This window comes from Culex quinquefasciatus, chromosome 1 (genome assembly GCF_015732765.1).
Source record: "Culex quinquefasciatus strain JHB chromosome 1, VPISU_Cqui_1.0_pri_paternal, whole genome shotgun sequence".
Taxonomy (NCBI): Eukaryota; Metazoa; Arthropoda; class Insecta; order Diptera; family Culicidae; genus Culex; species Culex quinquefasciatus.
In genome coordinates, this window is record NC_051861.1 from 70,979,272 (window position 1) to 70,991,924 (window position 12,653).

At 43.0% G+C, this 12,653-nt stretch overlaps 3 protein-coding genes across 3 annotated transcripts; 1 reads left to right on the forward strand and 2 right to left on the reverse strand.

Annotated features, from left to right (window-relative positions):
* Positions 1-2,123: 2,123 nt before the first annotated feature.
* Positions 2,124-6,351, forward strand: LOC6034418 (cystathionine gamma-lyase). The gene is made up of 5 exons (XM_001844684.2): positions 2,124-2,320; positions 4,888-5,044; positions 5,101-5,475; positions 5,553-5,733; positions 5,806-6,351. Exons 1-5 carry the CDS (start codon positions 2,286-2,288, stop codon positions 6,273-6,275), a joined length of 1,218 nt encoding a protein of 405 aa, XP_001844736.1. The 5' UTR covers positions 2,124-2,285; the 3' UTR covers positions 6,276-6,351.
* Positions 6,352-6,400: 49 nt separating this feature from the next.
* Positions 6,401-9,014, reverse strand: LOC6034419 (protein dj-1beta). Its single transcript, XM_038249100.1, has 5 exons — positions 8,825-9,014; positions 8,641-8,736; positions 7,014-7,143; positions 6,692-6,782; positions 6,401-6,626 (listed from the first exon to the last, which is right to left on the reverse strand). The coding sequence occupies exons 1-5, from the start codon at positions 8,909-8,911 to the stop codon at positions 6,473-6,475; spliced, it is 558 nt and encodes a 185-aa protein (XP_038105028.1). The 5' UTR covers positions 8,912-9,014; the 3' UTR covers positions 6,401-6,472.
* A 2,533-nt stretch (positions 9,015-11,547) lies between these two features.
* LOC119765364 lies at positions 11,548-12,491 on the reverse strand. Its single transcript, XM_038249093.1, has 2 exons — positions 12,251-12,491; positions 11,548-12,190 (listed from the first exon to the last, which is right to left on the reverse strand). Exons 1-2 carry the CDS (start codon positions 12,371-12,373, stop codon positions 11,957-11,959), a joined length of 357 nt encoding a protein of 118 aa, XP_038105021.1. The 5' UTR covers positions 12,374-12,491; the 3' UTR covers positions 11,548-11,956.
* Between the last annotated feature and the right edge of the window lie 162 nt (positions 12,492-12,653).

The following is a 12,653-nucleotide window of genomic DNA, read 5'->3' on the forward strand; positions in this document are numbered from 1 at the left end:
ACATCCAGTTTCAAAACTTTTAGCTCGGCAGCTAATTCCTCCACTGGCATGTCGTACAGACCTCTGACGACAATTTTGTACGGCTTATCCATGACGACATCATGGGTAAAGTACTCCGCCTCGTTTTCGGTCAAGTAATCCTTGACCAGTTGATAGTGCTGCCTGGATTGCACCAGCACCTTAAACCCGTCCTGACACAGACGAATGTTGCCTTGGACTTTCCCAGACTTGATGAGTTCAAACAGCCCCGCTCGAAAGTCGATCGTTGCTGCTGATTGCCGCACATAAAAAGGAGGTAGTTTCTCCTTTCGCTGTTTCACTTCATTCTCCTTTGCTTCCGCTACCTGGTCCTCGTCAGGCAGTCCAGCAAACTTGTTGTTCTTCAATAGCTGCTCCTCGTGCGACGAAGAGTTCTCCCCTTCCTCATCCATCGGTACAGTACCGTCGCTCTTTTTCGTCTTTTTGCTGTTCGATGTCACTTCCAAAAGCACCTTCCTCTTGGGAATCCCCGGTTTTTGCCCATCAGTTGAGGCCTCAACCTTCCTTTTGGAAATTCCCACTTTTTTGCCTGCTTGAGCCGCAGGTAGGGCAATATTGCCGGCGTTTTGCGCCGGGACGCGACGAGTCATGTTGATTCAGACAACCTTCACCAACAAATGCTCGGATAACAATGGCGGTGATAATGAGAATTTTTGAGTACTCCGAACATCTTAAAAGTGGTCTAAACAGTTCATAGTAGTGCAACATCACTGAATTTTAATGCCAAAGGGTTCCAGGGCTATCACTGAATATGAACCATGATCAAAATCTTGATAGAATAGTGTTGTTACGTCGGTAAACTCCACGACCTTTATTCATGGGCACTTTGGAGGACCTAGAATATCCCAAAAACTTCCAAAGTATGATGCCAAAGGGTCCCGGTATATCACTGAACATGATCCACATTTGCGAACTTGGTAAAAACATTATGGTTTGTGGATATATGACAGAATATTACCCACATTCATATGCTTAGAAAAATCGTTGCAATCATAAATTTTATTGTATTTTTGAATATATTTTAAACTTTAGGGTATTTAAGATGTTCTAGGTCGGTAAAATGGCCCTAAACTACCATTTCAATCCTTTTTCCTAAATATAGAAAAATTCTTAAATAACAACATTGCTGTTACATGTTTTGGGCCTTGTTTTTTATATATTCTTTATTATAGAGATTTTTAGTCATTATTTTTTTTTAGTTCCTTTCGGGGTCCTCAACAACTTCCTTCTTATGCAAAATTGAATCGCTTTGCGCAAGTGGGGACTAAACCAAACGTTTGAATTTGGATGGGGGTTGTCTAGAACCCCAAAAGGAAATGAAAATTGCTGTGCCCTCTATATTTAAATGATTCCGCTCTTTTGCTGAGCCCTGTTCAATCTTTTCCCTGGTATTACCTACACATCCACCGCGAAACGATTCTATTTACGCATTTATTCTTCATTACGCACGCCGCGCTACAAAACCTTGTCGCTCTCTCGGTTATATTTTTATATTTTTTCTCTGCGATAATATTCGCGACAACAAAATCATCCAACGGGTCCGGCTACAGCTTCGCCAGTTATCGCTCTCTCGTATCGAACGATGACGAGAAAGGGGGAGACAGTTGTTCAGCTGAGAACGTTCCCGTTAATTTGTCTTAAATTTTGGTTAACAGAACTATTTTTTATTTAGAATTTTAAACTCAGTTTTTTAAGTTAAATTATGTAAAACTTTTATTCTGTAAAAAAAAATAATTTCAATGGTAGTTTAACTACAAAACAAAGGGCTCGAATTCCAGATAAAATTTCAAATTTAAATCCAAGAATTGGCAGATGTTCCCTACAATACAATGAAAAACATGACTCTCGTACCGGTAGGGAATGTGGGGCTACAAATGATCGACGAAACAGGACATTCAAAACCGGTAATTATCCTACACCGCTCCCACTGCCCAAACTGCTCTTGGTTTCTTTTCCAAAAGATGCAGGATTCCCAATTTTGAGTTGGAAGTTTCCTTTTTCCCCAACCTGCGGTAAACCGTTCGTAGTTAGTATTTTATTTTCTCTTTCGACGGTGATGGTGCTGGTGTGTATAAAACAAATGTAAAACGCGACCATCATCCAAACTTTTGTCAGTCGCCGGCCAGGTCACAGTGGGAGCAGATGTGAGATTGCCTTCTCGGTTGGAAAGAACTCCACGTGTCCGAAGCACCACCCTATTAGTGACTAGAGAAAAGAGTGACAAACATATTTTTGAGTGGTTTATAATGTCGGCCGATAAAGTCACCAACGGTAGTGAAAGGTAAGGTTAAACGTATTCAAAACACGGCAAATCGATACACTTGTTGTGCCATCGAGGATTAATTATACTGAGCAAGTGAGCGAACAAGTGCATTCAGGGATTCCCAAATTACCGACCTTAACACAGTGATCCTGCTGTACGAGACTGAAAGCGCCACTCTTTATTGCATCACAAATTGTATCTTGAGAAATTGCAAACTTGGCTGCTTGTTAGTGATGATATGGCCGCTAGTAGGTACTATTGCGTATACTGATATCGAAGAATGCTTCGTATTCAACACGGCTAGCTGATAATGGTGTATTATCCACACGCAGAAAAATAAGGCATATTTGAATCAACAAAACGTTTTGTTGATTTGAAAATCAAGCTTTTTGTTGAATCAGCGCTAAACGTCAAAGCAAATTTTTCAAAATAACAAAAGATTTTTGTGGAATTGAGAAAATCGAGGTTTGTTTCAACGCAAAATCGGCGTTGATTATATTCAACAAAAATTTTGTTGAATCAAACCTCGTACAGGCTGATTCTACAAAATATTTTTCTGCGTGCAGCAATCAATTGTGATACGCCGAACGACCGATAATGTAGTGTGATTCAGAACATACAAAAACATTTTTTTATTGCTGCAAAATTATACACAAAAAAAAACATTTACTAAACCAAGCTTTAACGTGATTTAGTTGATGCTGTATCAATCATGCCATGCCCAAAGCACTTAGTATTACTTTTGAAATCAATATTTTATAACAAAGCTTTTAAATAATAAATTCAGCTCTAGTGCATTGTGATTGAATATACGTTGGAATCAATTCGTTGTGATTTTGATTTTATACTAAGATGTAACAAAAATGACTTTTTGGTGGGCAATCAGGGCTCCGGTGGGCGTACTGAACCCAAATCCCAAATATGAGCTTGATTGGAGACAGGAGACATCTGCAACTACCGCGGCATTGCAGCCCTCTGTGCCATGTCTAAACTTTTTGAGGTTATCGTGCCTAACTATTTTCAGCATAACTGTTCTTCGGGCATTGCTGACGACCAGCAGGGATTTCTCCCCCAAACAGTCAACTAACCCAAACCTTGTGACCAGTGTTGGAATTTGAGCGAGAAGAAGGAAAGCATTGCTCACTCGCGAGCGAGGGAAAGAACTTGTAGTACATTCCTCTTTTCGTTAGCGATCTCGCTCTAGCCGCGAGCGCTCGCGAACACCTCGCCGTTCGTTCCAAGTTAGCAATTTGTTAATCAGGCTTATGAATGCGAACGATGCGATGGTAAAGATGTGTAACTTCAACCGTTGTGTGTCTGCCTGTGTGGATCAATCGGACCGCGCACTGGACTCACAATCCAGAGATCGCCGGTTCGAATCCCGAGGCGGACGCAAAAAATTCTAAGTGTAAATATAGGTATTCGGTGCCCTCTCCCCGTGCCCATACCTTCACACTTAGGAGACCCGGGACGCGGAGTCTTGTCGCAAAAAGAACGATACACGCCTGTGGATCCATTGACAAAACCGCAAGGTTTAAGAGGGCCACATTATAAGGTGTTACGTCGATTCCGTTTTTTTTCGATGCCAACACGTTTTACTTCTCGCTCGCGGGCAATTCTGGCTCGCGAGCTATGGGCCATATAGCCTATGGCCCGTTCGCGAGTGGAGGAGAGCACGGGTAATCAGCGAGGTTCTTTCGACTGCTCTTGACTCGCGGCGAGAGCTCGAGAGAAAGAGAGAGAGAGAGATGAATATTTCTCGCGAGAGCACGAGAATGCCAACACTGCTTGTGACTTCTGTTTCCACAATACAACGATCAATTCACAATGGGTACCAGGTCGATGCGGTCTACACCGACCTCTCTGCAGTTTTCGACAAGATTGATCATCGAATCGCAATCGCAAAACTTCCTCGTATCGGCTTACACGGGACTTTCCTTGACTAGGTAACCGGAAGATCGATGCAGGTGTTCTTTGTTACATCCGGAGTACCTCAGGGCAGCCACTTATTTCTGCTTTATTTCAATGCTCTATATTGCCGGGACCCGTGGCATAGGAGTAAGCGTGATTGCCTCTCACCCAGTCGGCCTGGGTTCGATCCCAGTCGGTCTCGGTGGCATTTTTCGAGACGAGATTTGCCTGATCACGCCATCCGTCGGACGGGGAAGTGGTGACTTGAAATGGCAATCAAAGACAAGCCCACAAGATTACTTCCGTTATATCAGCTTCACGAGCCAATCTGACTAAAGTGATGCCACTAATCAACCAGACTCGGCAACTAACTAAGGTAGTTTAATCTATCTATATGGCGCTCGCCAATTTTCGCAGTCCACTGAATTGGCTCATTCTTCAGATTCTCACCATTATCAATTTAAATGTACGTGTGTTTCGCCCAAAACCGCGCTGTTATCTCTGTTGTTGGCAAAACGAAAAATAGCTCGCAATTCGAGCTGTGTGTTTTTGGTATTCCGGTTGAGCTTCTTTAATCTACTCAAATGCCTTTGAATGCCCCCCTCGTTACAAGGCATCGCATCAAAATTTAGCACGATTATACCTCACTTATCACATCGTTTAATTCTACGCAGGGCGATCGGCGACGATGGCTTCCGCGCGCAGCCGAAGGGATTTGCAACCAAGGCGATCCACGTGGCCCAGGATCCGGAACAGTGGAAAAGCATGGCGGTGGTGCCACCAATCAGCATGAGCACTACCTTCAAGCAGCATGGTCCGGCACAACATGCGGTAGGTTCTCTACTATCGATGAAACACTTTCAATAAACTGGAACAATCTTCCTCAGGGTTTCGAGTACGGCCGCAGCGGAAACCCAACCCGTGACGTTCTGGAGCGCTGCCTGGCCTCGCTGGACAACGGCAAGTACGGACTCACGTTCTCGTCCGGTCTGGGCGTGACCACCACGATCATAACGATGCTCAGTGCCGGTGACCACGTCGTGGCCGGAGATGATCTGTACGGTGGAACGAATCGGCTCCTGCGGCAGGTCGCGATGAAGATGAACATCGCTGTGGACTTTGTAGACACCACCGACCTGGCCAAGGTGGAAGCCGCCATCAAGCCAAACACTAAGCTGTTCTGGCTGGAAACCCCGACGAACCCGCTACTGAAGGTCGCAGACATTGAGGCGGTGTGCAAGATTGCCCACAAGTTCCCAGGGGTGAGGAATCCTGATTTTTGCGTTGCGTTGCGTTGCATTTCTCAGTAATCGATGCCTTTTTTTTGTTTTCTTATCAGGTTATGGTTGTTGTGGACAATACGTTCCTCTCGGCTTACCTGCAGCGGCCGCTGGATTTGGGTGCCGACGTTGTAATGTACTCGCTGACCAAATACATGAACGGACATTCCGACGTTATCATGGGTGCTGCAGTCATGAACGATGAAGCCCTATACGAACGGCTCAAATTTCTCCAGAACGGTAATGGTTCATTGGATTTTGGATGATGATGGAAAAGTGAAATGTGTATCATCGCTTTCTTCTCTCTTCTAGCCGCCGGAATCGTGCCTTCACCCTTCGACTGTTACCTAGTCAACCGTAGCTTAAAGACCCTGGCATTGCGCATGGAGCGCCACAAGTCCAACTCACTGGCCGTGGCCAAATTCCTGGAAGCACACTCTAAAGTTGAACGTGTGCTGCACCCGGGACTGCCCAGCCATCCCCAGCACGAACTGGCCAAGAAGCAAACCTACGGCCACAGTGGCATCATGTCGTTCTACATCAAGGGAGGACTGGACGAGTCTTCGGCGTTCCTGAAGGCGTTGCAAGTATTTACCCTTGCAGAAAGCTTGGGAGGGTACGAAAGTTTGGCTGAGCTGCCTTCCGTTATGACGCACGCATCGGTTCCGGCGGAGCAGCGCGCCCAGCTGGGCATTACCGACGGACTGGTTAGAATATCGGTGGGACTCGAAGACGTCGATGACCTTATTGTGGATCTGAAGCAAGCCTTGGAGAAGGTTTAGTTTTGGAACATATGTGTGCTCTTTTTTATTCCTCATAACGAAAATAAATGTTTGTCTTGATTTTGTCAAAAAAAAATACGAGGTTTTAGCAGGGATTTCGGATTTTTCAAACTCAAAAACCTCTATCAAGTATCACAAACTTCATTTTAATCAGCGGTCATACCGCACTCAAACTTGCACGTGACTAGATTCAGCTCTCACATATTGTACAGCATTCCGGATGCGACCTGTTTGGTTTTCTCCAAGCCAACCAGAATCTCGCCAAGCTTGAGAGCAAAGTCGAACGCGGTAGCGGGTCCGCGGCTGGTCACGAGATTCCCATCAACCACGACCGTCTTGTCGTCGATGTATCTTTTTGATTGAAAGAAATATTAAGGTGTTTCAACTTTTGAAACCAACACTAGAGAAAGACCTACTTGTACTTGCCAGAGAGCTGATCCTTGAAGGAAGGATACGATGTCAGCGATTTGCCGAGAGCGATAGAATGAGTCAGCAGAACCGTCGGAGCTACAAAAAACTCTCTCTAGTAACAGTCTTACAAAACTGACATACCGTTATCTGGGGCGAATCTGGACTACAGTCTGAATAGGGACAACACGTTTTAGAACAATTTGGAAATCGATGCTCTATTTTTATTGATCTGTGCCTGTTCTATCCGAAAACAAGGCTAAAACAGCTGTCCCAATTCGTCCCATGTGTCCCGTTTTGCCCCAGATGACGGTACCCTCAAAGGCTTACCGGCGCAGATAGCGGCAATCAGTTTTCCGTTAGATTCAAATGACTTCAGAACCTCACCCAGTTTGGAAGATTCGGACATGGCCTTGGAGCCACCCAAGCCTCCCGGCAGAGCGATCGCATCAAAGTCTTCCTGCAAGAGTATTTTGAGAATGTTTAGCTGACTGATATACATTCAGATAGTTGAATCTTGATTTGGATATTCCTACGGATATCCAAAATTTGTAGCTCTATTATCAATCCTTTCTCCTAACTGTGCATAATTTTAGGATAGGATCGGGATCGGGAATGGTTCGAAAAAGGTTGAGAACGATTGCTTCAGAGAGTACGACTCAGCACTGATCTTTGGGGAATTGGACCGCAAAAGCACAATACTTTTATGAGGATCTTGTTCTTGAATAACATACCTAACCTAACCAAATACTAATAGTATTTGTAATCAAGTAGATATTAGCCCGGGTCAAAAAAATTAAAGTTGCTCAAATCAAAAATTATATGAGATTGCCCGAAAGAGTACTAAAAATGGAGGCTCAGGCCAAAATTTCAGCCCATTTGGTTGGAAACTGGCTTGCCTTGAGCAGGAACAAGTTTAAATGGGAATTAACCCGTAAAACTGGAGCATTTAGGTAAATTGCTCTGTACAAGACAGCCGTTAACAAATGACGACTTTTGCATACCATGGGGTCCTAGGGGATGATCTGGGGAACAATTCCTCCGAAGGGTGCAAGACGATCCGAGGCCCCTGGTCTTGCCTTGAACCGGATTCATTCCGGCGTCGCAGAAATTCTCATGGTCCCAGCTCAATGTATAGGGAAAAATCAAAGCACACTAAGAAGGCTGCCTCGATCAGAGGACGCCACATGGCAATCAGTCACCACGTGGCAGAAAAATAACTCCAAAATCGACTTCAAAATTACATTTAGCGTTGTTAAGGTGTTTTTGATCAAATATCTGGTTGAATTAAGTGTCCTAGAAATGACAAAACCACTTTAAAATAAAAAAATGATGATACCCTCCTGTCACGTGGTGGCTGATTGCCATGTGGCGTCCTCTGATCGAGGCAGCCTTCTTAGTGTGCTTTGATTTTTCCCAATACATTTTGCTGGGACCATGAGAATTTCAGCGACGCCGGAATGAATCTGGTTCAAGGCAAGACCAGGGGCCTCGGATCGTCTTACACCCTTCGGAGGAATTGTTCCCCATATGATCCCCTAGGACCCCATGGTATGCAAAAGTCGTCATTTGTTAACGGCTCTCTTGTACAGAGCAATTTACCTAAATGCTCCAGTTTTACGGGTTAATTCCCATTTAAACTTGTTCCTGCTCAAGGCAAGCCAGTTTCCAACCAAATGGGCTGATATTTTGGCCTGAGCCTCCATTTTTAGTACTCTTTCGGGCAATCTCATATAATTTTTGATTTGAGCAACTTTAATTTTTTTGACCCGGGCTAGTAGATATCTTTCGATAAATAATTCGTTCAGTGTTTGACTCTACTTCTGTGTGTGCTCACCCGTTCCTCTAATTACTGGAGAACCATTCGAGTTATGCGTCAGAATCTAGGTACCTAGCAAAATCCGATTCCTCTTTGAAATCGGGATTGACCAGGGACAAGTTATAAATAGCAACAAACCTTGACCGCTTCCTCAAGCGTGGTATCGGCGTTGATTACGACATCCCGGGAGCATTTGACCGTGGTGTCGCCCAGACCGGCCACAGTTACGGTGACCTACCAAATGGGGCAAAGAAAAAAAAACAAAGTAAGAAATGCATAAAAAGGTGACCTTCGGAGAAGCAAATTTTGAAAATTGTCTTACGCCGCACCGTCTCAGCACATCAACGCAAATCACGAACTCCATCTCTTCGGCGCCATGCGGCAGCAACATTAGCAGCTTTTTCGACATTTTTAAGCTGTAATTTGGTTGAAAAAAAGCGAAATTTATGGACCTGCAAACTGTGCCGGCTGAACTCAGTGCAAACTTCTTTGACGTTTTCGCTTGTTTTTCGCATACACTTTCAGAAAAAACTAACCACAACAAATCAAATCAACTTTGGGTAAAGAGAACGATAGCTGTGTCGACAATTCGAGCCAAACATTTCATTAGGGCACAAAACCAAAAACCGCGATTCGAGAAAATCGCTTGCAAAAAGTGGACAACTTGTTTCAATTCCTATTTAAAAAAGAAGCCTGACTGTTGGTATTTTTACTGATGATACTATAAAACACATCATTATCCTCAACTCTGCTTAAATGCTTCTTAATTTTTGTTGATTTTCGTAATAAAACTCATAAATTAAGAAAATTTTGTTATTAGGCCCTTTTAACTTTCCAACTGTTGTTCATAATGGGCCCTTTCTAAATGCAATTTCGAAGAGAGCTGAAAGGGCACTAAAGCGCTGTCACCGCATTGTTGTTTGGAATGATGTTTACGGGCCCTTTTGTTTAGTTAGAAATAATGAGGAATTCAGTAGAAATTTTGATAATTGGTGAAGTTTTGTGATTGAATAGTGTAAATAAGGTACGTGAAATATAAAAATTCTTCTAAAGTGTACTGAACAGCAGCCGCGGGACCGTATTAAATATTGTTTTTTGACGAAGTTTTTCTCTGCAGAAATCCTTGGTGAAAAGTAAACCAAACTTTTTTTTAGGTGAATTAGTGTTAAGAATGCATGAAAAGTTCACTTTATAACACAAAAAGTTCCTTAAGTACGAGAAACTAACGAAAAATAAAAGGGCACAATTGAACTTTTTTTTTGGTTTGCAGTGAAAATGGTTATGTGCCCTTTTGCGTTTTTGATTTTTTCAATAGGAAATTGTTTGTTATCAATCTGATTCTTGGAGGGCATGTAGGGAGTGTACACTGAAATAAATATCATGATTGCTGCTATTAGTTTCGCATATAGATTTTTGCAGAATGCCTCTACATTTGACTTCTATATGCGCCGCATATGAACTTTGTGAGCACTGCATATAAATGGATAAGGAACGTAAATATGTCAACGCATATAAAACGTATGTTCACGGCACATGAATGGTATATGCAATGCTCACAGATTGAACGATGTTGCACAGATAGCATGTAAGTGCTGCACTCATGATTTTTAATAAATTATTAATTGATTTTCGATAGCCATGCATTTTAGTGTTATTTATTAATTTTTATCTTAAATTGATGTTTTATTTTCTTTCGAAATTATAAAACAAAGTTTTTGATTGTTTATCTTTTATTATTAATTATTAACTTATTATTAATGGCAGGACTTGGAGCACTTGCGGTGGTGCCTTGGACGGGAGCGGCTCCGTTTGTTTCTGGCAGGAGATCGCTTGAAGTGGGACCGTTTCTGGGGGGAGTAATTCCTCCAGCAGCTGCCGCGTTGCTCTTTGTTTCCGGCTGGTAATGCGGAACTCCGAGCCCTGCCTCTTGAGTCCGGAGTGCGGCACGTCTCCTTGATATTTTTACACCACCAGCGACGGATACACCGGAAGATTGTTCTTGTCGAGGATTTTCACGATCTGTGAAAGGAAAAAAACGTTTAACATCGTTCTTACCAAACAGAATTCCTCTACAAACCTGGTTCGGAACCATTCCGACGATGCGGTTTAACCCCCTCTGGATGCAACCTGCACGGCCCGCCGCTGCTCTGCAGTCCCGGAACCAGCGTCTCGTTGACGGCCATCTCCATCTGCTGCTCTCAAAGTAATTGACGAGCAGTACACGCCCCGGCTCGTCGGATACATCCGGATCTTGTTAATTTTACCGTTGTGGCCAAACAGGATCTGCATCTCGTCTGGTTGGTAATCTGGACCACCTTTGTGCCGGAACCGTCTGCCATCTCGGTCCGCGCCGTCCGCGCAGAATCAAGTTTGAAGCACACGCGCTTTTTCACAAGACTAAATGAAACGCGGCTTCGACCGTGGCTGTTGCTGCTGGCTGACACACACGCGCAAGCAATTTTGTACACATTTTGGCACACATTCATAAATGTTGTGAACCTTGCATATACATTTCATGTAAAAAAACACACTGCAAAAAACTATAGTATCTCGCATATAAATGTTATATGCGGAGTTCACGAATCATACTTGCAAAAACAATATGTTTCATCGAACAGAAGTAAAATTCGGTTATGAGCATACGCACATAAAATCTAAGAAGATTGGTTGTAAAGCATATTTGTTAAGCGTACAGAGATTAATATGATGCATCATAGGATTTATTACGCTACATTAAAAATTGAATATGTGCAGTGTACATATAGAATCAATCATGAGTTTAGTTTCCGTGTACACTCAGCCAAAAAACTTCATACCTGCCATAAGTATACCATATAGATTTTTTCCATATGCTGGCCATATAAATTTCATTGGATTTCGGAATGGATTTTTTTTCTATAAGTAAACTTTATAAATATAATACCTGGGAAATAGTTGCACTCATAAGCAAACCTTATAATATTCAAATGTGAGAGGTTGGCAGATTATAGTATTTAAATGGTAAACTTATGAATTATTTTTTCTCATTTTATTAGAAATAAAATGTTTTTTTTTTTGGTTTTTAATATGCTCATGTTTATTTAAACCAGATTAAAATAAAACTGATGATGGAGCAAGCCACTTTTTTCCTCATAAATGTAAGGTCCGTAAACCTCACATCCTCACTACCCACCGCAACAAGAGAAACACCTGTTTTGAAGTTATCTGACGATTCAACGCTCTCCATCAGAATGCCATAGCTTCTGCCCCGGTGATGTTTCGCGAAATCCTCCCGATCATCATCGCCGCTGTAGAAGACTCAGCTGAGCGAGGCGTCCTCAGCAGTGCGGCTATGCTACTTTGATATCTCTCCAGGTCCTCTTGGAATTCATGTTGCATATGTTGCAGCAGTACGCCCTTTGGTAGATGGCCGCCTTTCTGAATCTCCGGAAACTTCAACCGGCAACCTTCGTACTTAATCCGCTGCTTCGTCTACCCGTCGCTCTTGGTCCGTGGCGGCCCCTCCAGGTATGCCACATAAAGTCCGACACCAGACGTCATCCACGTCCATCATGATGTTCGACCTCGGTTCGGCGCGGTTCTCCGGAGTGCTGGCCCCGCATCCGGTGTATCGAGCTTCGAGTGTGAGCTCTGACAAACAGCCCGCCGACTGTGCCGCAATGGAATTAGTATTGCAGTCAAAGTAGTCCTGGAATGGTAATAAAACAAGTTAGTTGCAGTAAAAACGAGATAACTCACTTAAACTTACGTTTTCCCAAAAAAAATACCATCCTCTTCCTTCGGCTACGTCTGCTTGTTTCGCCAACATGAAATTTATTTTCATAAGGTTGTCATATGACTTTTTCACATATACAATATTGATAGACTTCATACACAAACCATATAAATTATAAAGGAGCAACAACCAGTCATATAGTAAACATATGGACTCAATAAAAGGAGATTTTGGTAGCGTTTATATGGTTGGCCTTATGAAATTAAAAACTTTGTTTGGCTGAGTGTACCATTGAATGGAATAGTGGAATAATCCCGAATGTTTACGTTTTGGTTTTGTGCCCTAATGAAATGTTTGGCTCGAATTTAGCAAAGATTATCGAGCACTCTCCCGCTTAACAGTGCACACGTCACAAAACTGTCAACGTCGTCTCTGT

What these genes read in the sequence shown, in the direction of transcription:
- LOC6034418 (XM_001844684.2), top strand. Translation starts at nt 2,286, where the DNA reads ATGTCGGCCGATAAAGTCACCAACGGTAGTGAAAG. An exon ending in TTGCCCACAAGTTCCCAGGG is followed by an intron (nt 5,476 to 5,552) that starts GTGAGGAATCCT and finishes TTTTCTTATCAG; the next exon opens with GTTATGGTTGTTGTGGACAA. An exon ending in GCTCAAATTTCTCCAGAACG is followed by an intron (nt 5,734 to 5,805) that starts GTAATGGTTCAT and finishes TCTCTCTTCTAG; the next exon opens with CCGCCGGAATCGTGCCTTCA.
- LOC6034419 (XM_038249100.1), bottom strand. Translation starts at nt 8,911, where the DNA reads ATGTCGAAAAAGCTGCTAATGTTGCTGCCGCATGGCGCCGAAGAGATG. An exon ending in ATGTGCTGAGACGGTGCGGC is followed by an intron (nt 8,737 to 8,824) that starts GTAAGACAATTT and finishes CCCATTTGGTAG; the next exon opens with GTCACCGTAACTGTGGCCGG. An exon ending in CGCTTGAGGAAGCGGTCAAG is followed by an intron (nt 7,144 to 8,640) that starts GTTTGTTGCTAT and finishes ATACTCTTGCAG; the next exon opens with GAAGACTTTGATGCGATCGC.
- LOC119765364 (XM_038249093.1), bottom strand. Translation starts at nt 12,373, where the DNA reads ATGAAGTCTATCAATATTGTATATGTGAAAAAGTCATATGACAACCTT. An exon ending in GGTATTTTTTTTGGGAAAAC is followed by an intron (nt 12,191 to 12,250) that starts GTAAGTTTAAGT and finishes TTACCATTCCAG; the next exon opens with GACTACTTTGACTGCAATAC.